Below are 23,500 nucleotides of genomic sequence, written 5' to 3' on the forward strand. Positions count from 1 at the left end.
ATTGATGTCAGAGGCTTCTTTTAGTATTGATAAAGACATATCACTGATACTCTTTTTAATATTTCTAATTCCCTATTGTGTATAGATGTCATGTTTTATTTAGCCACTTATTAGTGGATTTTAGGTAATTTTCAGTTTCTCATAACCTCAATACATCTTTTGGGGCTTATAGAAATCTCTGGTGGGTAGAATGTTAGAAGCAGAATTGGTGGGTTTATGGATTACTCCTGTTTCATTTTAATGTATGATTCATGCTGTAGTCTTTCTTAGAAGTAAAGGATTCAGTAAATTATTTGTTGGAAGTATAATAAAGTTGAATGTTTTAAAATTATTTTTAGTTTTTTCATAACTTAGTAGATTCAGAAACTGTTATCAAAACTTTAAAAAAATAGTCTAGAAAACCTTTTCTCTTGGCAGAATCTCTTCAGTGGCCGTCACTTTCCTTAAAGATGACCTAATTCTGATTTTTAAGGCATTTATGCTGCCAGTGAAAGTTTATTCCTTTGTCAGTAGCCTTTTGAGTCAATTAATGTTCTTTACCATCTTTGTGCTATATTTGCTTTGCTTGTTCTCACTTATTTTTTTAAGAATCTACAACTTAAGAAACAGTATAGGTGAAAGGATGGCAGAGAATTGTTTACTGGAAGAATAATTTTTGTCAATCTTTACCTTCGAGGGAAAAATCAATTTATCAGATAATCCTAACTTTGTTGGCTTAATATGTTGTCATTATTATTTTAAAAACTAATGGATTACTGCCAAGTGGTGAGAATAATAGATGAGGGAAGAGATTTTTTTTAATCTAGTTGGTAGAGATAAAAAAAAAAATAAAAGCTATAGGTTCATACTACTCTGTTATTAAGGTAGGAAAATGTAAAGGTATGTTTTCTTTGATGGTATGACATTTTTTCTGTTGCAGAGAACAGAATGATTTGTATTTGTTCCCAACCCTGTGGCCCCTCAAAATCTTTCAGATTGATAACCTAGGAAGCCAGTGTAATTATATAAGAATAGTGCAGTATCGTAATTGAACTGAACATCTAATTGTCTAATTGAGCAAGTATCTCCTTGAGAAACATCTAACAGAATGTCCTATATTCCCTGCTCTGGCTATCTGTTCCCTTACAATAAGCATGTAGTTTTTGAAAAATCAATTATTATAATATATATCAAGCTTTGAAATTGCCCATGTGTTTTTTTAGGGGGAATCTTGCCCTGTATTTCTTTATCTTATATTTCTGTGTTTTGAGATGACTGTTAGCTTATAATTAATCATTGAAAATTTATAAAACCTTGAGTGATTTTTTTACTCAGGGGTATTTAGTTTCTTTCTCAGATGAAAAATTCTGTAGTGATTTGGAATGTTAAAATTAAAGCCTTGATTAAAAACATTGCAAATTTTTAGTGTTTTAAATTAAAATAAGGCTGGGTGCGGTGGCTCATGCCTGTAATCCTAGCACTCTGGGAAGCCAAGGCAGGAGGATCCCTTGAGCTCAGGAGTCGGAGACCAACCTGAGCAATAGCAAGACACTGTCTCTACTGAAAATAGAAAAAATTAGCTGGGCATGGTGGCACATGCCTGTAGTCTCAGCTACTTGGGAAGCTGAAGCATGAGGATTGCCTGAGCCCAGGAGTTTGAGGTTGCTGTGAGCTAGGCTGATGCTATGACACTCTAGCCCAGGCAACGGAGTGAGACTCAAAAAACAAAAAATGTAAAATAAGAATATGTTTCTTTAAACTATATATATCCTTATGCTACAATTTCTATAGGGTGTCACAAAGTCTCCATACAAAGGAAAAATTTTATAAAATTGTGTAATGAATTTTGTAAATAAAGATACATTTAGCTACAATTTCCCATTTTCCCTATGTATGGTGACTTTCGGGACACCCTGTGTATTGGATCCTATAAAAATAGAGTTACAGAGTATTGAATTCTGAGATAAGTAGAGAAGATAATTGCCTTTTGCATTGAATGGAATTTGGGCCCCTGTAGTATACCTCTTTGATGTATTTGCTTTTCTTAAATTACTGTATTTCTTATTCACATAACTTATACTGTATAATTTTTTTGAAAAATAAATCTTGATTTTTATACAAAATATGAAAATTTAATTTCAGATAGAGGATAGCTAACTTGCAATCCGTTGGAGCTCTTTATTTTTCTGTTTGATTACCTAGAAAAAATTACTCTTCAAATTCTTTTCTTACGTCAATTAAAAATAGTACTTCAGACTTACGAATTATATACCAACAAAACATGCTTGTGAAGATCATAACTACTGTTCACAAAGCTCATTTCATTTAGGTTGATTTTTCTTTACAGTGACCCTGTAACTATTTTTAGTGATTTCTTTTTACTGGTAAAGAAACCCTAGTGTGTTTTGCATTAAGACTTGAATATGCTTCTTAGTGGAGACCCCTTGTGATATCTGTTATACTCTGCATCCAGTGTTAGAAAAGGAAACCAGTGATGACATGTTATTACTTCCCTACTTTCCTTTCAAAGGTTGGCACATTGAAATTTAATTTTCAACTTCACAGAGAAAGTAAAATCTTTTCCAGCCTGTCAAGACTTAGGATGTATTTCTTTTCATTACAATAGAATTCTAATAAAGTGAACAAAATAGTACAGCTTCTTATAGAGCTTATACCCATAGAAATTAGCCTTAGTTCAATTTTAACACTGTCTCAAACAAAGCTCAAATCTCCTTTTCCTCCCGACCCCAGTCTGCCTCATCCCCAGCTGTATTTCACAAATATCCTAGAATATTCTAAGAGAGTCGTCAAGGAAAATATGTTGTTTGTATTTCACTTTTAGGATACATTTTAGAGCATTATGAGGATTTGGATTTATGACTTTTAAAATAATGTGTATCACACACTAGGAAAATTTTCACAATTTTTTTTTTTGTGTTTGCTCTGTAACTAAGAAATCTAAGGATGAATAATGTGCATATATTTAGTAAAGGTTTTGGTTTTTTTTAAGTAAGACAGAGCAGGTAATATTTTGCTATTTATTTATATATATACCTTATTGCCTTTTTTCCCTTGTTAACTTATTTCTCTTTTGTCATTTTTTTTTTTTTAACCAAGCATATACAAAAGGCATTTTCTTTTATATCAAATGAAATTTTATTGTATTTAACTCTTTGGTTATCTTATATAAATCAATCTCTTGTTGATTGTACATGCTGCGGATTTCTAGGTAATGATTGTTGTTGCATATGATTTGCATTGGAATTATTTGTTTTGTGTATGTTATATTTAGAATTTTTATCTTCATTTAGGGGATGAGAGAAATAGAAAAAAATGTTTTTGGCCAAATACAGAGAGGAAGTTTACTATTACTAGCAGGAATAACCTAATTGAGATTATTCTGTCTTGAAGTTGATTTTGTTTTTTGATGTGATAATTCAAAGGCTGAAGGAGATTCTGTAGTTTAATGTGTCCCTAAGCCTTAAACCTTTTATAAGAGGAGATAAAAAGATATCATTAAGAAATTTGAAAGCAGGTAATTTATCTTCCATTTATCTAATTTTATGATCATATTGAGATAGGTGAGATCTGGCCTGGTCATAAGAGCATCATTGATTCATTCATTAACAGCTGTTTATGGAATGTTCATGGGTGCATAACAAGAAAATTGGGTCCTCTTTCTAAGGCACTGACATACAAGTGGGAGAAACGTTAGACCATTCAATGCAGAATGTCCGATTTTGAATCAAATCTGTCATTTATTATATGTCAAACAAGAAGCAGTACGATTCATCACAGTATGCGCCTAAACTGTCGGCACAATTTTGCTGTCTTAACAGTAGCTTGTTTATATCAGCAGCAAAGAAGACTGGAGAGTGAGTGGTGAGGAAATCGCAAAAGGCCTTTTCCACAGCTTGTTGAGAATTTCAGTATTTTTCTTTGCAAGAAGTGGTCCAAAGGTGGGAAGAAGTGATTGTCAGTTGGTGCAAGGTCTGGTGAATACAGTGGATGACAGAGTTTCCACGTCCAGCTTCTGTAGTTTGAGCAGCAGCTTGTGCAACATGTGGTGGAGCATTCTGTTGCAAGAGGATTGGACTATCTCTCTTGAGCAATCTTGGCTGCTTAATCACTAGTATCCTTATCACTTCTTCCAGTTGGTTGCAGTAGACATCCACTGTAATCAACTTGACCAGGTTTCATGAAGCTGTAGTGGATAGTATCAGTGCTGGACTACCAGACAAACACCATTAGGATTTTTTGATAAATATTCTGTTTTGGACTGTGTTTTAGCACTTCATCTTTATCCAACCATTGTGCCAAATGCTTGCAATTGTCAGAAACAATCCATTTTTCATCACATGTAACAATATGCTATAGAAATGGTTCACCTTTATGTTATGACAGCAAAGAAAGGCAAGCTTGGAGATGATTTCTCTTATGACACTTATTTAATTCATGCGGAACCCATCTGTCCAGCTTCTTTGCCCTGCCAAATTGTTTCCAGTGGTCCAGTATTGTTGGAATAGTAATGTAACATCAAAACCTTGCGGCTAAATCACCCATAGGTCGAGATGGATTCACTTCCACTACAGCTTTCAGCTCACAATTATCCACCTTGGTCTCTGGTCACCCACGTGACTCATTTTCAAGGTTAAAATCACGAGAATGGAACTTCTCAAACCATCATCATATTGTGCATTCATTAGCCACATCCTTCCCAAACATTTCATTCGTATTTTGAGCTGTCTGCACTGCCTTGGTTCCATGATATAACTCATATTGGAAAATAACACGAATTTTTGACTTATGCATAGTTTCACAAAAATTGCTCTAAAAATTTTTTTTGAAAGACAATCAAAAGCCAAAATGTGCGTTTGAAAGACTGAGGACATACCTTCTCCCAAAATAAGTCAATAAATGTCAAAGTGAAATATCAGAGATATCAACTGTCAAACTTAGTACTTAAGGAAATCAGACATTTCATACTTAATAACTTAATACTAATGGGGCAGTTTTAATAACACAATACATGGAATATTAGGAGAAGTAAAAGGACACTACAGGAGAACCAACCCAAGTTTGGAGGCCTAAAGAATAAGTAGGAGTTAAATGAATGAAGAGGCAGTCTGTGGAAACTATGTTAGCAGTGAACAAAAAAGCATCACATATTCAGGAAACCTAAAGAAGTTTGGTGTGCCTGGATATAGTGTAGGTGAGAGGCAGTGGTGAGAGATGAGGCCAAAAAGGAAACCAGGGGCAAAAAGGTGAAGAGGGATGTGTCACAGAGTTGCTTACTTTTATTTTTATTATTATTATTATTTTTTTTGCTTCAGTCAACTAAAGGGAAACTTTATAAGGGCCACGGGGCTTGGGCAGGAGGCTGCCCTGTGGGGAAAGGAGGAGGAGCCCATGGAGGGGCCTTATTTGACCTTCTTCTTGGGGCGCAGGTTGTTGGTGTGGCCGCACTTCTTACGGCATTTGACAGCACAGGGGAGTGCAGGCGAGCATAACACTTGCGGCAGATCATCTTGTTGCAGTTGTATTTCTGGGCGAGCTGGCGGAGGGAAGGGTCAATGATGCCACCTCGCAGACGAAGCACCAGGTGCAGGGTGGCCTCTTTCTGGATGTTGTAATCCGAAAGAGTGCGGCCATCCTCCAGCTGTTTGCCCGCAAATATCAGATGCTGCTGGTCAGGTGGGATGCCCTCCTTGTCTTGGATTTTGGCTTTGACATTCTTGATGGTGTCACTGGGCTTGACCTCAAGGGTGATGGTCTTCCCCGTCAGGGTCTTCACAAAGATCTGCATCTCTGCGTCCACTCGGCCGCGGCCACCGACCAGCTCCCTCGCCTCGTTCGAGTTGCTTACTTTTAAAAGTAGTGATGAGAGAGGGAAAGAACTTCAAGAATAAAAACCAAATAAACAAACAAAAACATGGTGATAAGCCACTGAAAAGGTTTTCTGCAGAGACTTGAATTATAGAAAGATGGTCTTATAGTGTAGTTGAATTGTTGAGGTGGGAGTTGGAACAAGACTAAACTACATGGAAGAGATTTTCATCTTCTTCATCTCAACAAGTAGAACTATATGTGTCCTATCCCTATCTTACTATTTCTGGGGACTAAGAATTTGGCATTAGGCCGGGCGCTGTGGCTCACGCCTGTAATCCTAGCTCTTGGGAGGCCGAGGCGGGCGGATTGCTCAAGGTCAGGGGTTCGAAACCAGCCTGAGCAAGAGCGAGACCCCGTCTCTACTATAAAATAGAAAGAAATTAATTGGCCAACTGATATATATATAAAAAATTAGCCGGGCATGGTGGTGCATGCCTGTAGTCCCAGCTACCCGGGAGGCTGAGGCAGAAGGATTACTTGAGCCCAGGAGTTTGAGGTTGCTGTGAGCTAGGCTGACGCCACGGCACTCACTCTAGCCTGGGCAACAAAGCGAGACTCTGTCTCAAAAAAAAAAAAAAAAAAAAAAAAAAAAGAATTTGGCATTCATTAGCAATCTTGCTCTTATATTATGGACTTAATAGAAAGTTGGTTCCTAGGTAGAAATATATTCAGTGTTTCAGATATTTGACTGAAAGCAATCATGTAACTCAGACTTAGTCACTTACTAACATTATTATTCTATGTGTTAATATTGGCAACTGCAAATTTATCCCTATGGATCTCCTTCTATATAGCAGCAGTCCCAACCTTTTGGCACCAGGGATGGGTTTCATGGAAGACAATTTTTCCATGGAAGGGGAGCTTAGGCAGTGATGTAAGCAATGGGGAGTGGTGAAGCTTCACTCACTCACCCACTGCTCACCTCCCAAATTTCATGGAAGACCATTTTTCTGTGATCCGGGGGTTGGTGACTGCAGATAGAGTACAGGAGCCATAGTATAAATGGTTCTGGAAGCATCTCTTCATTTCTTCTCATATAAGAATCTGAAGTCTGTAATCCAGGCAGAAGTTTTCCAGAATTGATCCTACTATTTGGTTATTTGGCATAGTAAGGCAGAAAGCTATCATCTGTTGGCTTGATAGAGGCTACATCATTAGTAGAGAATCTTAAGTCTTTTGTATTAAAGTCTAGGAATGAGAAGGCAGGACTATATACATGGACCTAGCATGGTGGCTCATGCCTTTAATCCTAGTACTCTGGGTGGGAGTCCAAGCTGGGAGGATTGCTTGAGCTCAGGAGTTTGAGACCAGCCTAAGCAAGAGTGAGACCCAGTCTGGAAAAAATAAAACCCAGCCAGATGCGCCTGTAGTCACAGCTACCTGGGAGGCTGAGGCAGGAGGATTGCTTGAGCCCAGAAGTTGGAGGCTATAGTGGGCTACAATGACGCTGATTTTGATGCCATTGCACTATAGTCCAGGTGACGGTGAGACTGTCTCAAAAACAAAACAAAGGAAAAAAAAGACGATGTACATGCTCATGTGTTCTAGTATTTACTTAAAGCTGTCATCCAGCAAGAGTTGTAGATGTAGAGCACTTGTATAACAATAAATAGGTTTTAAAGATGTAATTTTTTTCTAGAGCCTTTTGTCTATATTATTTTAGAATGTATTATAATCTAAAAGAAAGCTCATGTGATAATGTAATTTTTGTAATCTGACCAAATAAGTCAGATAGTTTTCATGATTGAAAACTGAAGGAAATTTTTCTTGGTAGATCCTCTGCATTTGTGAGGAAGAATTTTAAATCTTATAACCACCTGTGCTGTTGTTTGCTTAAAGTTTTTCTTTAGATTAACTAACTTTTTTAAAATTAGGTTTTCTCAAGCTTTTATTTAAAGAGGAAACTTCAAATTACCACCATACCAGAAAAGCCAGTATCATTTGCCATCATAGAAATTATAAAATTGAATCAACTATTTATTATGTTTACTTATTTATCCTAGAAATCTATAGCCCATGTACACAAAGAAGCATAATCAGGAGTAATCATTCCCATTTTGTTTGTAAAATAAAAAATTGTAAAAATAAAATGCATGTCCATCTACAGGGGATTTTTTAACCCACAGTGTGTTTGTACACTTAAAGTTATGCAGTAATGGAAAAGAATAAAGGAGAGTTCTTGGATATATCATTTAATTTTGAAAAGGAAGGTGAAATACATAGACTGTGCAATTATTTATTTTTTATAATTTAATTATTACAGAGTAAATTTGATATTTTTTTCTTTTGGTGTACAGTTCTATGAATTTTAATACATGTTTATATTTGTATAATCACAGTGACAACTCTAAAAAAAAAAAAATCTCCCTAATGCTACCTGGCAACCACTGATACACTTTCCATCACTATAATTTTGACTTTCCTGGTAATGTAAAAAAAAAAGCAAAAAATAGTCTCTGATACCAGACATGCTCTCTATTTTAAAAAGGAAAATTTAGCAAATGCTAAAGAATTAACAAAGGCTTACTGAGATCGTTCCTTTCATAGAGCTTTCTTACTGTATGATGCAGTTATTTAATACCATATCTAACTACCACTTAACATTTTTTACTTCACTTTGGGAAACACTATATGGTATATCAAGTCCCCAAAAGTAAAGGCATTTGCAAGTATAAACTAACAAAATGGAAAGAGAAGAAATGAGAAGATGTACATTACCTTTACCATCTTACTCGTTTCCTCCAGTTTTTCTGTGCTTGATTGGGAGAAACTAAAGTTAGCGGACAGCCAAACTAGCCTTGATTTTTGTTTTTAAATGTGGCTATGATTTAGAGTGGTGGTGTGTTTCTCATTATCACCTTAAGAGTTATACAAAGTAGCTTGATTTTTAACTTATCATGCTTCTCTTCCTCTTTATTTTTCGTTTTCCTGCTCACAATGATACCCATTGTCCTCATTTGGCCCTTTGTCTAGCTGACATACCTTCAAATCCAGGTCTGTGCTACTGTTCTAGGATTTTGCCTTTTTCCTTTAAGATAAATCTCTTATTATAATAGTGTACATAATTATTTTATTATAACCTACATAAAGAAGGAAATGACCTCCACAGCCTTTCAGGGGGGCACATGTATTTCAATAAAAGGTAACCCAGATAATTCTTAAATGAAGGAGTATCTTGCGTGAGGAGATGTATTACTGGGTTCCCTTCTACATCATGCTTCCTTTTAAGTTATCTGCTGGAGAGTATACGAGATAGAATTAATATTGCAGCCATTTTACTGAACTTTCTATATATCCAAACACTTTAGTAAGAATGAATGAACTTGGGTTGACAAAGTGGCACAACACCATGGGGATTCTTTTTATGCCCTGTATTTCTCTAATTACAGAGTTTACTATTGTTACAGATAGTAATGTATGAGGTATATAAATATATATATATCTATAAATGTACACATCTGAAAAGTATCCTTGAAATTTTCATTTTTAAAATAATATACTTTAAGGCATATTTCAGATTTCTCTTAATTATAATTATACCTTAATAATAAAATGATTATCCCTTACAGTTTGGTGACTGATAATTATAGTACTCTGATGGTATTGATATTTAGTGTAAACCAGAGCGCTACTTGAAGAATTTTAGTTTATAAATTTCATCTTTCCTGACTTATCTGGTAATTTAACCTGTTGACACTGCAGGGTGGCAGCTGGGAAAGATTTATTGTTACTCCTTAGGCAGTTGTTGAGTATTTACAAATTTTATTAAGAGATTCTCAAGATAATAATTTAATATTCTTTGATTCATGAGTCTGTGTTTCTACAATCTTCTACCTGTCTTAACACCTCCTTTCATGATTCTCAATTTGTGGGCCTGGCAAGGTGGCTCACACCTGTAATCCCAGCATTTTAGCAGGCCAAGGAGAGAGGATTATTTTAGGGCAGAACTTTGGGGCAACATAGTGAGACCTTGCGTGTGTGTCTGTCTCTCTCTCTGTCTCTGTCTCTGTCTCTCTCTCTCTCTCTCTCTATATATATATATTTATATTTATGTATATTTATATTTATGTATATGTATATTTGTATGATACGTTATATATATGAATTATATGTGTGTGTATATATATATGGGGAAAAAGTTAGCTAGGTGTGGTGGCACACATCTGTAGTCCTAGCTACTCAGGAGGCTGAGGTGGGAGGATTGCTTGAGCCCAGAGTTAAGCAATGATCACACCACTGTACTCAAGCCTGGGCAACAGAACAAGACCCTGTCTCTTAAAAAAAAATAAAAAAGATTCATAATTTGTAATAACTACATAGTATTAAGTGTAAAAGTTAACATAGACAAACCGATTAATACTGCTGTTGGCTGGTTATTAGTAAGCATTGGAATTAAAACAATTCAGCGATAAAATTTTCTGGACATACAAAAAGGCAAGTGCATTACTTCAAAATAGAGAATTTTACATTCAACGCTTTCCCTTTTTCAGATAACTTCAAAATCAGTAATTCTCAGGATTTTCTCTTTTTTTCTTTTTTTGTATTAGACATTTTTATGTCACTGCTTTTAAAATTTTTTTTTCATTTCAGCATATTATGGGGCTACAAATGTTTAGGTTACATATATTGCCTTTGCCTCCCCTGAGTCTGAGCTTCAAGCATCTCCACATGTCCATCCCCCATCATTTTCTTCAGAAATTTAAATTTTTCAGAAATATGTATGACGTGTTTCATACATTAGCTTCATAGCATTTTGAAACTGTACCTTAATTGTACCTATAAGGTTAAATGCAATGTAATTTTCTACTTAGGCCATTTTCTAAAAACTTCTATCACTTAAAACCTAAACATTAAAAAGTGGAGCATTTCAGGATGCTGTCATCAAGAAATTTTGTGATTTTTTTTTTCTTGTTCAATCAAAATTTTAAAATGGTGGTTTGAACAAAAATGGAGAAATGGTTGATTTAACCATAAATCTTCATTCTGTTTAATTTTATTTGCCTGAATAATATTAAGTAATTATTTACTTTATTTCAGAGAAATTAAGAACCACCTCAGTAATCACTTCAATAGAAAGATTAAAGTGGCTTCCAAATCAATAAAAAGCTCTTATTATTTCTTCTACTTGTCTGCTACTATATTAGTTACTTAAGCAGAACAAAAACTTTTAGTATTCATCTACCAAAGACTTACACTCTAGGTGAAGTCATTCCTTTGGCTAGTGGTTGAAAACTTTTATAACCATAAATGTTTGATTTTTTTTCAGTGCCCTCAGGGTGGTAATATTCAGTCATTTTGTGATTGAAACCCTTTTCTTTCTTGCCTAATGCAGAAAAAAATGTGCCAGTTTCTCATTTATTTTATCTCCATAGTCGTAGCTTTTGGCTTACTTCTTTAGTTTCATGACTTACTGATTTTTGTATGTAATACTTTGATGTTTAGTCCTATAAACAGAGGGAGGAAATAGTTCCCTAAGGGACAAGAGAGAAAAAGAGAGAAGTGACAGGCAAAGGGTATATGTCAGGTGTGAGTAGTGTTATACCCATGCCAAAGACACACTGGGATAAAGTGTTTATTGGTGCACACATTCAGTGCCACTACATCTGATTTCATGCCAACTATGAGGGCTCAAAATGTGGTGAAAATGAATTTTCATAATGTTGAGATTGGTGACTTAGAAAACTAGAGTATTTCCTGGATTCTTTTTGTTCTGCCATTTTAATTTAGATTAATATTTCTGTTCCAGCCTCTCTGCTTTTATTGATTTCCCTTCTTGTTTTTTAAGAATAAGCCAATCTGCCTTAAATTGTGGGTAATTTATAGTAAATATATAGTTGCCTATAGTAATGTGAAATAGATCAAGAGGTAATAATGTAACTTTAACTTTTGTGTAAGATTTGTAGTGTTAGAATTGCTTAGATGTATGTTATTTGTTTTTCCTGTTCTATGTAGTAGAAAAAAAGGTTTGTTATCCTTATTTGACAGAGAATGAAACTGTTGCTAAGAGTTTAACATTAAAAACTTACTTAGCACACAGCTGAGTCTAGAAAATATAAAAAAAAATAAAAAAAAAAACTTACTAATAGGTAATAAAGCTGGGATTTGGCATCTAACTCTACTGATGTGTATTGTGTTTATTATGAAAAACAGTATTTATGAAGAAAGACAAGTTGATTGACCCATAGTCTATATATTTCTATTTTCATACACCACTACTGTACTGCCTCCTACCCAAATAGTTCATTAATCACTTAGATTTCATACTTGTATAACAGCTAAACTTTAGGCCTTAACTGGTTCCTGAAAAACATTTTGATTAAACGCCACAATACAAGTTATTATATTACTTACATGATTAAGAAATACTCTTGATGATGCCACTGTACTGTAGCCCAGGCAACAGAGTAAGACCCTGTCTCCAAAAAATAAAAATAAGAAATAAAAATGGTAAACTGACTTAGTATTTCTTAAATTGGTCATTTTATATATCAAGTTGCATTAATGTTTCAGGACAATTTCGACTATATATTCTTTTCTTAGATAAAATCTAAACCAGTCTTAATGCTGAATTTGAAGTCTATTACTAAGTAAGATTTAGTTTATAACAAATCTTTCTGAGCACATTATAGTTACTAACTTGTCCATATTATCTGTAGATTTTTAGAGCTGTAAGGGACTCTTTAGAATTCAGGTAGTTCAGATCCTCTATTTTTACAAATGAGGAAAACAAAGTCTAGAGATTGTGAATTATTCTAGGTTCTCTGATGGGTAGTGACAGAACCATGGTAAAAATTCACATCTCCTAATGTTTCAATCAAATATATTTATCTACTTAATTAAACATCCAAAGAATAATTGGGTTTGTATATCAATGATTAATTCAAAATGAGGAGATAGACTTGTTTCTGAGCTAGCTTTAGTATTTAGGATATATAAAAATTCTTTTCAAATGGTGACAATGAAATAAAAAATTTTCAATTGAATAGACAAATCTGCTTTTGATAATTTTAAAAGTACATATAGTAATGGATTTTATAGCATTCTTATGATATTTTACTTTTACTCATCTTTTCATTCGCTGGAATAATTTGTCATATCTTAGGATATTAAAAGGTAGCATATTTCACTAGATGTGTGTAACATTCTAGTTGTGCCTAGATTACCAAAGTAAACTAGCTTCATTGTGCTTTGTTGTCTATCTAGTATGTGGGCAGGCAGCAACTTTATGAGGAGTATGTCAGCTTTACCCATTTGAAGGTTTTTTTGCTCAATTAATGGCTAAAATTAATTGAATTGCAATAACCATTTTTTTTAAACTTTCTTAGTTATTGGTGCATGCATTTTTTCCTCTAGTGTCTTTTCAAGCTGATTTTATATCCACTGGCATGGTTTAGGGTGGTGTGTTGGTGGTAAAATTGTTTTCTCTATGTGTTGCTAAAAGACCCTGCCCCCAACAAACAGTGATTTTCCATTTTGTGAATTCTATTGCTAACTTGATATACTATATTTCTAATATCTTTAACTCCTCTGTCAGGAGTAAATTATTAAAGGGTTTTTATAGCAGTACTTAAAATTCAAAGACTGAGCAAATCACTCCCCTTGTTTATGACCAGTTATCGTTCAATATTTTATTTTAGACTATTAAGATAGAACTTGAAAGTAGTTGTCGCTTACCTCTGATAATAAAGGCATTTGTAGCATAACATAATACTTAAATAGGATCATGTAATACTTTACACTTGTACGTATATATTGCTTTCACTTGAAATTAAATATTTTCTTCTAGTGTGAAAACTCATTCTGTTGCCCACAAATTAGTCATACTGTGAAGATGTTACCCCTTCATCTTTTACGTGCTGTTCCTGGTGGAATTCATCTGCTGCTGGTCATTTCAGCCTGCATTATCTCAAAATGAAGTCAAAGTTTATTTATTTAATTTTTAAAATAATAATAATAATTATTATTATTTTGGCACCTGGGCTAGAGTGCCATGGTGTCAGCCTAGCTGACAGCAACCTCAAACTTCAGGGCTCAAGCAATCCTTCTGCCTTAGCTATTTGAATAGCTGGGCCTACATGACACCACACTTGGCTAGTTTTTTCTATAGTTAGTATAGACGGGGTCTTGCTCTTGCTCAGGGCTAGGGTTCAGAGCTTGGGCTAGTCTTGAACTCCTGAGCTTAAGAGATCCTCCTGTCTCAGCCTCCCAGAGTGCTAGAATTATAGGCATGAGCTTCCGTGCCCAGCCTTTTTTTTTTTTTTTTAAATAAAACAATTTTTAAAGACAGAGTCTTCCTCTGTCTCACAGGCTGTAGTCCAGTGACTAATCATAGCTCACTGTAACCTTGAACTCCTGGGTGAAGCAATTTTTGTCCAGCCTCAGCCTCCCAAATAGATAGGACTACAGTTGTGCGCTATGTCACCTGGCTGATTTTTGATTAAAAAAATTTTTTTTGTAGAGACAGAGTCTCACTATATTGCTGAGGCTGGTCTCGAACTCTGGCCTCAAGCGATCCTCCCACCTTGACCTTCCAAAGCGCTGGGGTTATGGGCATGAGCCACTGTGCCTAGCTGAAGTCAAAGTTTAGCCATAGCAGTTTGGTTATACTTATGAATAAATGTGACACTTTATAGCTTCCTTGGAGCAGAAACAAAGGCAATTAATTATTTTATATCTGATCATCTGTGGAGACTTTTCCTGCTGTATTTTAATAAGCAAACAATTGTATTTTAGTGTATTTTTGTATTTGAGCTTTCATTAGAATTTTGAGAGACTTGGTGCCAAGAGACTTGTTGATAGCAATAGTCTTAATTACTATCAGGACATAATACAGATGAATCTATGTTCAGTGTGAGGTGTTCTGAACATTGAATGTCTCTTTGAACAGCATTGAAGCAAGTATCCTCAAAGTTTCTTCCTGGTGAAAGTTGTTCATCATATTTTTAAGTAACTGAATTCTCTTGTAGAAATACCCTGACTTCCTTATTATTTCCTATGTGATGAAAGATTGGTTGACCTACTCCTTATAATGTATATTCTTTTATCAGACTGTCTTATTTTGACTCCCCTTAACCTGGATCTTCTACAGTTTCAGTCAGTTATAAAGAATTTGCAGTTCCACACCTACTACTTTGGTTTCTGTTGGGAGAACAAGAGAACATTTCCTAGTTTCTCTTTTACCTCCGCCTCTCTCATATCTATGAAATGAAAAAGTCTTGGTTTCTTAGCCAGGTAGCATTTGTTGTACCCATATATTTCTTTAAAAGTTTCTATTTTAGTTGCTCATCAATCTTTTCCTTGATGGTAGAGACAGAAATGCCAACATTTATTTTAATATCTCCTTTTGGCTCAGTTGAGTTGTGATTAGTAAACTGGTGAAGCATGTTATTTGTGGCAGCTCCATTCCACAGTAGCATGCAGTACCTCCATTATGTCTGGTGGTGTTTAATCTGCCCTAAAATTTATTTTATTTTTATCTAATATAAAAGTCAAGGTTTTGTTTGTAAAGGCTTCTTAGACCTTCATTTTAAGTATTTCCTTCTGTCATACTATTCACTTATGCTTACCAAGCTTTTTCAACTTTCATTTAAATAGTTAAAAATTAAACCAGTACTTTAATTTAGAAAGAGTATAAATAAAAACAAAAGGGAGTCATGGAGTTAAAAACTAAGCTTTAATGATGGAGAACATTCCTCATATGGATATTTTTGCCCTCTTTACTGGTTCATTCGAAGAATTATTTTTGTGTTTTCTGAAGACTTTAGAAGGAAACATTTTTCCACATTAATAACTTTAAAAAAAAAAAAACTTTCAGTTTACCTTTAATCTTAATTTGTTTTAAACTATAATTCCCTAGCAAAGAGCTTTAGAACTGAAGAGCACGATGTAATAATTGTTTTATAGGTAAATGTAAAAGTTTCATTCTTTTATAGTTTTAGAATCTTCTTCTAAGGTGCTTATTCTTAATAGTCCTGAATGTGGATACTTCAAAGTGGCTCTGCTTTTTAAATGTTTATTTCAACCGTGTGGTACTTTTTGGCTGTAGAATTAGGAGTGCAGGGGATTAAAGATATCTTTAATAGTGTCCTTTTGAGAAAATAGATCTATTAAGCTGTTTTCAGTTTATGAGTATAAAAGAACATAATTCTGATGTGATACATTTAGTCTTACTAAGATCCAGCTTAATTTTGGGGCCAGTATTAGTAGAGGCAGTTCAATAAAACTGTTGAGGTTTGGGTTTGTCTGTTTTTTTTGTTTTGTTCTATTTTCAGAAGAAAGATTTGCCCATTTTGCTCACATCCTACTTCAGAGCATATGTCACAGAGTCAAAATTCGCTTAATTTATTAGCTATTTAGTTGGAATTCACAGCATAGTGGAAATGTTTGCAGATAATTCTGTGCAATAGTAGAAACTTCAGTTGCTTCCTCGTATTTCTTCAGGGCAGTGATCACAACCAGATTCAACGTATGCACAAAGCAGCGGATACCATGGTAGCGGCCGTCGCTGATTGCTTTTACCATGTTGGATCCATTGTCAGTCTCAGAGACCTACTTCCAGCTAGGTGCCTTGAACTCAAATAGCTTTTCACACAGACTTCAGGATGTGAGCTAAGGTATGGCCTTTTTTCATGAGCTGGGCCTACATATGGGTTGACAGTAACCTGCAACTTTTATAGAAAAGAGACTACTGACTATAGTCTAATGGCAGAAAATTACTAGTTGCGATCATTGATAGGTAGGTAGTGTGTATTCTTCATATATTTGAAGTACTCTCACCTTTTAGAGATTATCCCTTTTTTCCTGTATGCTTTTGTCAGAGAGACTATCCAAGTAAAAATTTCTCATTAGAACCTAGTTGTAAAGGTCTAATACATATCTGCTTTATGATTCAACCATTGTCTTCAATATGAGATATATATATATTCATTCCTTTCACACATTTGTTGTAAAAAATAATTTTTTAAAACTTCTGTGGATTCTTGCACTGTTTTTTTCTTTTTACATTTTCTTAATCATGGTCAAAAAATCGTAAAATTTACCATCCTAACCATTTGAACTATTTTAATAATCTCCTACTAATCTTCTTCTAAAAACTGGAATTAGGATATTGATATTCATGAATAGGGCTTGAAATTAAGAATCGGTAGTTTTTCAAGGGTAACCTATGTTTGGGGTGGTGTATACAATGAAGCCCTAAACTAGATTAATGCAGTTCACTCTCTATGCCAGAGGTTCTTGTTTCTTCAAGGAGAAAATACCCTTTCTGGAAAAATGAGTTTCACTGTCATATCTTCCTTCTCTGCAAGATATGTTTCTTTAAGTGAATCTTTATTCAGAGTACGGTGGATTTAACTGATTGATGATAGACTTAGAAAACCATCTATATTTTATTATAGCTATAACCATAACTATTTTCTCAAACAACTTACTGTTGTTTTCTTATTATAATTCAGTGGCCCTATTACGTAAGAATTTTTTCAAGCACTGGTAATAGAGAATCATTTACAATTGGGGAGGGAGAATCCTTGTAAATTCAAAGTGGGTACTGTCAAGCAGCTTATGCACTTTTCTTGATTCTCAGTGTTTGACATAGATTGTTAATAGCTATTAACAAATGTCAAAGTTGAGAATCTGTTTGAGCTCCTCTACCAGAATCATATCTTTATTAAGAAATGGCCAGACTCATTATTAAACTATAGTCTCACTTTTATTTCATAGCTATAAGATACAGTATCTTAGTTGTTTCTAGCAATAAAAGTATCTGATATTTCTATCTTAAAACATTCCACTTTACTCTGCTTACATATACGTGCAAACATACGTAATCAGATACACCAGATACACGTATGCAGAAGTTGATGGCTGAAATGGTGTACAGTATAACATCTGCCAAGTGTTTCCCTGAGTGCAAAGCAAAGTGGCCATGTGTTCTCTGTAACTTCTTATTGCTCAGGAAAGATGAGAGAACAAAGGAGAAAAGACAATAATCCAGTAACATATTATGCTTCTTCAGTTAAGTCATCTTATTAGATGAGTTAGTTTATATCTTATTATACTTAAAAATGTCTGTGGATATTAGTTTTTTTTTACACACTCTAGGGACCACTATTCAAAACACCATTCACAATACTGTTTTCATGTACCTTTGCTACACACCTGAGTGGCTTCTTAGTTTACTGTACATAATATTATTTGTTAAGGATTCTTCTACATTCTGTTATTCTTTTTATAGTTCTCTAAGGCTCCATGTCCACTTTGTGAAATATTATTTTAATATAATGGCCAAATCCTTTTGTTGGTAGGTATATAACTAAAAAAATAAGTGACGTGTAGTATAGATCATACTGTAGCATAAATATATATTTTTTTCTTTTTTTTTATATGTAGCATAAATATTTTAAGCACTTTTATTTACATGCAATTTCAGTTTCTTTTAAATTATCTATTTAAGGAATTAATGAAGATCTAGATTTTTTAAAAAATTAAGCAGTAATGTAAAGATGTTTATTTGAATAACTTGCTTGAGAGTTGAAATAGAATAAAAAGAAATAATGTTTAGTTGTGATTGTTCAGTGAGTCTTGTATTAAATTACTACTACATTTATCAAGAAAATGTGTAGAAACATTTTGATGCCCTATACACTGAATCCTTGCTGTAATACATCCTTTTATGATAACAATTTGATATGAGGTTGGGTATGTTTGAGATCCTGATAAAAAATAACAGATATCTTTGAAATGATTATGCCCTAAAACTTAGTGTTTAATTAATTGAAAGTTTCAGTGTATAGAAGCACATTGTATTAAGATACTCAGCAATGAACCTACATTTTATTCTGAAATACTATTTTTATTTTTTTCTTGGAAATTTATTAGCTCTGAGTGAAATACAAGTAGTATTAAATTTTAAAAGTATATGAAGTTCTTTGATTCCCAAGTCTTAGAAGAGAGAGGATAGACATCTGTCATTTTTAGGTATAGAAGTAATTTCTCTTTCTAGTTATTTATAATTAAGTATCTTTTTAAAAGTGTGTATCTAAGGACATAATCAGATATCTTGGTCTTTTATAGTATAACACTTGTATAATGTCAATGTCTTGTCTGTTTTTACATTAGAGGGAAAACCTATCCATAACTTTGTTTATTAGCCAATGGCTTCAAAAGCAACTTAAACTACTCCTGATATATATCATGTATATGACAAATGAAATGCACACTCATTTTTATTTGTAACCACTAGTATTGACTGATGGAGGTGTTTATTTCTCAGTCCTAAAGTCTTAATTTTCCTTACATTTCTTTCCATATTAAATATAAAATTCAGATCCAAAAGGGAAAATGTTAAAGCAGGAGTAAAACCAGATTCATCTGATCAAGAACCAGAAGGACTTACTCTTTTGGTACCAGACATCCAAAAGACTGCTGAGATAGTTTATGCAGCCACCACCAGTTTACGGCAAGCAAATCAAGGTACAAGATTATTTCTCTTATGCTACCTTTCATTTCATGGAAAGATTTTTCTTTTACCTACTGAAAACTGACTTCCGAGATTCTTGCTTTATGTTAATGATTTTCTAGCAAGTTTCTTTACCTAAAAATTTTGTTGTCTTCAGGTTTTGTTCCTTGTCAGATTTGAATTATGAATAGTATCCGATTTTAAAATATTTATCTTTACTATGTATGATTGCTAAGACATTTAGTAGACATTTAGTAGGCTGAGAGCATGTATCATAAGTTTTCCTTCCCACTGAAAGTCATGAAATTAAAAAGCCTTTATATTAGAGAAAAAATAGTACATTAAGAATGTGGGAATTTAGTTTAAATTAATATTTTTATATATTAGCAACAAGATAGTGATTCTGCATTATCTATTATTTAAATTTTTTCAAATTTTAAAGTTGATGGATTTTGTTTTGCTCTATTATGTTTATGAAATAGAAATCTATTCTCAAAATAGTGTATTGAAAATTGTAGAGTTTGGCAGCATTTTGGAATTTAAAATTTGAAATCTAGAATTAATTGATTTTAACTTTAATCTTCTAAAATGTATACTAAAAACTATACTAAAATGTTATTTATCTTGAAATATTAAATAACAGAAAAAAAACTAGGCGAATACTCAAAGAAGGTGGCCATGAAACCCAAACCTTTGTCAGTATTAAAATCACTTGAAGAAAAATATGTGGCTGTTATGAAGAAATTACAGTTTGGTAAGATGAAATTTTTTATTTGTTTAAAATTTCACTTCCCACTTTTTAGCAGTGCTACTGAAACATGTTCTAGGAAATTAAAGATTTTAAGAATTGTTTGTAACATGAATAACACTTTATTTGTATGCGTATGAAAATTTTTTATCATCTTTATCTCTTGAAATTGTATCTATAGAAATTGAGGCTTCAGTAAAAGGACAGTAGGAACATAGAAAAATATAAAGCAAGCTAAATGTCTACAAAATAGGCAGAAAGTGTTTTTCTTTATTTACCTTTCCATTTCTGTACGTCCTGTCTAGTATCTCTCCATTTTGGATGGAAGAAGGACGACTGATTATTTGTGATTTTTGTTATTAGAACAGCTGTCTCCCATTGTGGTTCCTTTTTTTGTTCAGTGGGTTTTTCCCCTCTTTCTTTTAGATACATTTGAAATGGTTTCTGAAGATGAAGATGGGAAATTGGGTTTTAAAGTAAATTACCACTACATATCTCAGGTGAAAAATGCAAATGATGCAAACAGTGCTGCCAGAGCCCGCCGCCTTGCCCAGGAAGCTGTGACACTTTCAACCTCACTGCCTCTGTCATCCTCCTCCAGTGTGTTTGTACGCTGTGATGAGGAGCGACTTGACATCATGAAGGTAGAAACAAGAACTTTTTCTCTATATTTCCCTGACAAATCTATTTACTCAAATATTTATATAAAATATTAGAAATAATATTTTAATAAATTCAATAAAAATTTTGGTGACCAAGGACTTCAGTGAAAGAAGTTCTTTTCCCCTGTTAGTTCAGAGTGTTGGATCAGATTATTGTCAAAATAAAAATTTAGAAGAAAATGCAAAAAGAGCCATCTCCCTTGAGCAAAGGCTGTATGAAACCAGTCACCTCTTCAGAGCATAGATAGTATCAAAAGATTTAATGCTGGTCAGTAGAAAAAAAGTTAAAGGATTTCTACCTTGTCATCCAAGGTAGTTTTTTTTTTTTTTTTGAGACAGAGTCTCACTTTGTTGTCCAGGCTAGAGTGAGTGCCGTGGCGTCAGCCTAGCTCACAGCAACCTCAGACTCCTGGGCTCAAGCAATCCTTCTGCCTCAGCCTCCCGAGTAGCTGGGACTACAGGCATGCGCCACCATGCCCGGCTAATTTTTTATATATATATCAGTTGGCCAATTAATTTATTTCTATTTATAGTAGAGACGGGGTCTCGCTCTTGCTCAGGCTGGTTTTGAACTCCTGACCTTGAGCAATCCGCCCGCCTCGGCCTCCCAAGAGCTAGGATTACAGGCGTGAGCCACAGCGCCCGGCCCTCATCCAAGGTAGTTTTTATATATGTTTTATACTATTACTCTTCAGACATAAATCTTTTTTTCTTCTTTAGGAAATTTATGTATTTATAAATCCATAAGGTCTGTAAATTAAGTAATGAATTGTAGTATGATGATACATAATCTGTACCTTTTATGTTTTAACACTGTCCTTAAATTCCAGGAGACTGCTGCATCAATTAAATCCTAAAAATGTGACACCTGGGGAAAAAAGCTTTCTTTACTTTTATGATTTAATTCATGGGTTAAATACTCTAGATACAGCAAACTTTTGACCCATTGACTTGTGGGAGGGTTTTTATATGTTTGCTTGCATGTTTTGCTTTTGGAGATAATTTTTCTGAAGAAATCTCATGGACCTTGTTTATTTGGCCACACACTAACCTGTTCCTTTTTATAAGCAATATAACGCTTTATAGGATCGTTGCCTAAGAAAGTACAAACCACACAGGTAAAAACTCGAGTTTGTCTCTGTTAAGCATTGTGGTATACCTGAAAGATCCCAACACAGAGCCCCAAAGCATAAATCACAACTGTTACAAATTGAGGCTCTAGTGCCCTTTTGCCTCCACACACAGCTCTTAAGGATGAAAGATTTTGTTGGTTGTGTGTTGCATAATAAATATCTCTTGATTAACTCAAAATCCATTAAATAATTCTGGCACTCACGGTAAGGTTCTCTGATGTTTGTTGGACTACCAATAACCCCTAAGGAAAGACCTACTGTTTTCTCGAAATCTTTTTATCCAAGAGACGAATATAAAACAATAAGTTATTTCTTAAAGCAGTTACTTATATGAAGATTTAAAGCAGATAAATTTCCTCACACCTTTGAGATACAATAATGAATGTATGTAAAATCTCAAGTTGTTGAAAATATTACGGAGAAAGTCATGAAGTTCTCAGAAAAAAGGTAACTTAATATTTTAAAAGGTATTTGATATTAAGGTATAATATTGCTGTCAATAAAGCATCTTTCTTTCAATAGCCCACTTTCACCAAAACCAAATCAATTTAATTCTAACCCAAGATCATTTCCTGGTCCTGTATTATTTTTAACTTTTTTTTGGAGAAGGAGACTCTGTCACCTTGGCTAGAGTGCAGTGACATCATCATAGATCACTGCAACCTGAAAGTCCTGGACTCAAGCAGTCTTCCTGCCTCAGCCACCGAGTAGCTGGACTACAGGCATGCGCCACCACACCCGGCAAATTTTTCTATTAGACGGGGTCTCACTTTTGTTCAGGCTGGTCTCAAACTCCTGGCCTCAAGCAATCCTCCCACTGCAATATATCTTTTAACTTTTAATTTCATTTTTAATGCATTCTTATAGAGTTGTATATAATGCAACCATCGGAAAGTTATTTATTTGATGTTGGATTGTATTTTTCTAAATATTAGTGTTTAGGAATAGTAACATTGGCTTTTGTGTGTTTGTGTATGCATACTAGGTTCTGATAACTGGTCCAGCGGACACCCCTTATGCAAATGGCTGCTTTGAGTTTGATGTATATTTTCCTCAAGATTATCCCAGTTCACCCCCTCTTGTGAATCTAGAGACAACTGGTGGTCATAGCGTACGATTCAATCCAAACCTTTATAATGATGGCAAGGTAAAGAATTGCAATATTTTATTTCTAATGCCAATGTATTGTATACAAAGGATTTTTGTAAAGTGAACAAAAGTATTATTTTAGTTATCTTCTTATTAATATTAAGAGAACATGAGTTTCTTTGTGCTTCTGTTTCCTTATGTGCACAGATTAGCTTGAGGGATAAGAGAAGGAACTGAAAAGGGCAGCAACAGTACAGTGTTAAGAAGTACTTAGTCTTAAGTTACTGAGGGACTAACTTACTCAGCATATCCATGACCAACTCCTGAGAGCTATCCTTGCTCAGAGCATATAAGGGCCAGTGTCTGTCTTTGCTTCTTAACTTCCTTTACTTTCTACATCTCTGGTTCCAGTCATCTTTTCACAAGTGCCTGCAAGAAGATTAATGGCAAAAGCATGATACCATGTACTCTGACTTCCTTTTTTGCATGTAATAACTTTTTTTTTGCTATCTTAAGTTCCTTTATGTTCCATGATATACACTAT

The 23,500-nt window shown here is 34.2% G+C and overlaps 1 protein-coding gene and 1 pseudogene across 11 annotated transcripts in view; one reads left to right on the plus strand and one right to left on the minus strand.

The window, feature by feature from the left end:
* The window catches only part of BIRC6 (baculoviral IAP repeat containing 6), a 237,240-nt gene that overhangs the window by 199,342 nt on the left and 14,398 nt on the right, over positions 1 to 23,500 (plus strand). For 10 of the 11 annotated variants that reach the window (XM_012788389.3, XM_012788384.3, XM_012788386.3 and 7 more), the window contains 4 exons: positions 19,193 to 19,338; positions 19,968 to 20,078; positions 20,499 to 20,716; positions 22,853 to 23,014. In XM_012788389.3, coding sequence (XP_012643843.1) covers positions 19,193 to 19,338; positions 19,968 to 20,078; positions 20,499 to 20,716; positions 22,853 to 23,014 — 637 coding nt within the window. Of the gene's footprint in view, positions 1 to 16,308; positions 16,482 to 19,192; positions 19,339 to 19,967; positions 20,079 to 20,498; positions 20,717 to 22,852; positions 23,015 to 23,500 lie in introns of those variants that run through there. The other variant, XR_001160238.3, reaches the window with a different exon arrangement.
* Positions 5,400 to 5,827, minus strand: LOC105884477 (ubiquitin-ribosomal protein eL40 fusion protein pseudogene; annotated as a pseudogene).

Source organism: Microcebus murinus, chromosome 3 (genome assembly GCF_040939455.1).
Source record: "Microcebus murinus isolate Inina chromosome 3, M.murinus_Inina_mat1.0, whole genome shotgun sequence".
NCBI lineage: Eukaryota > Metazoa > Chordata > Mammalia > Primates > Cheirogaleidae > Microcebus > Microcebus murinus.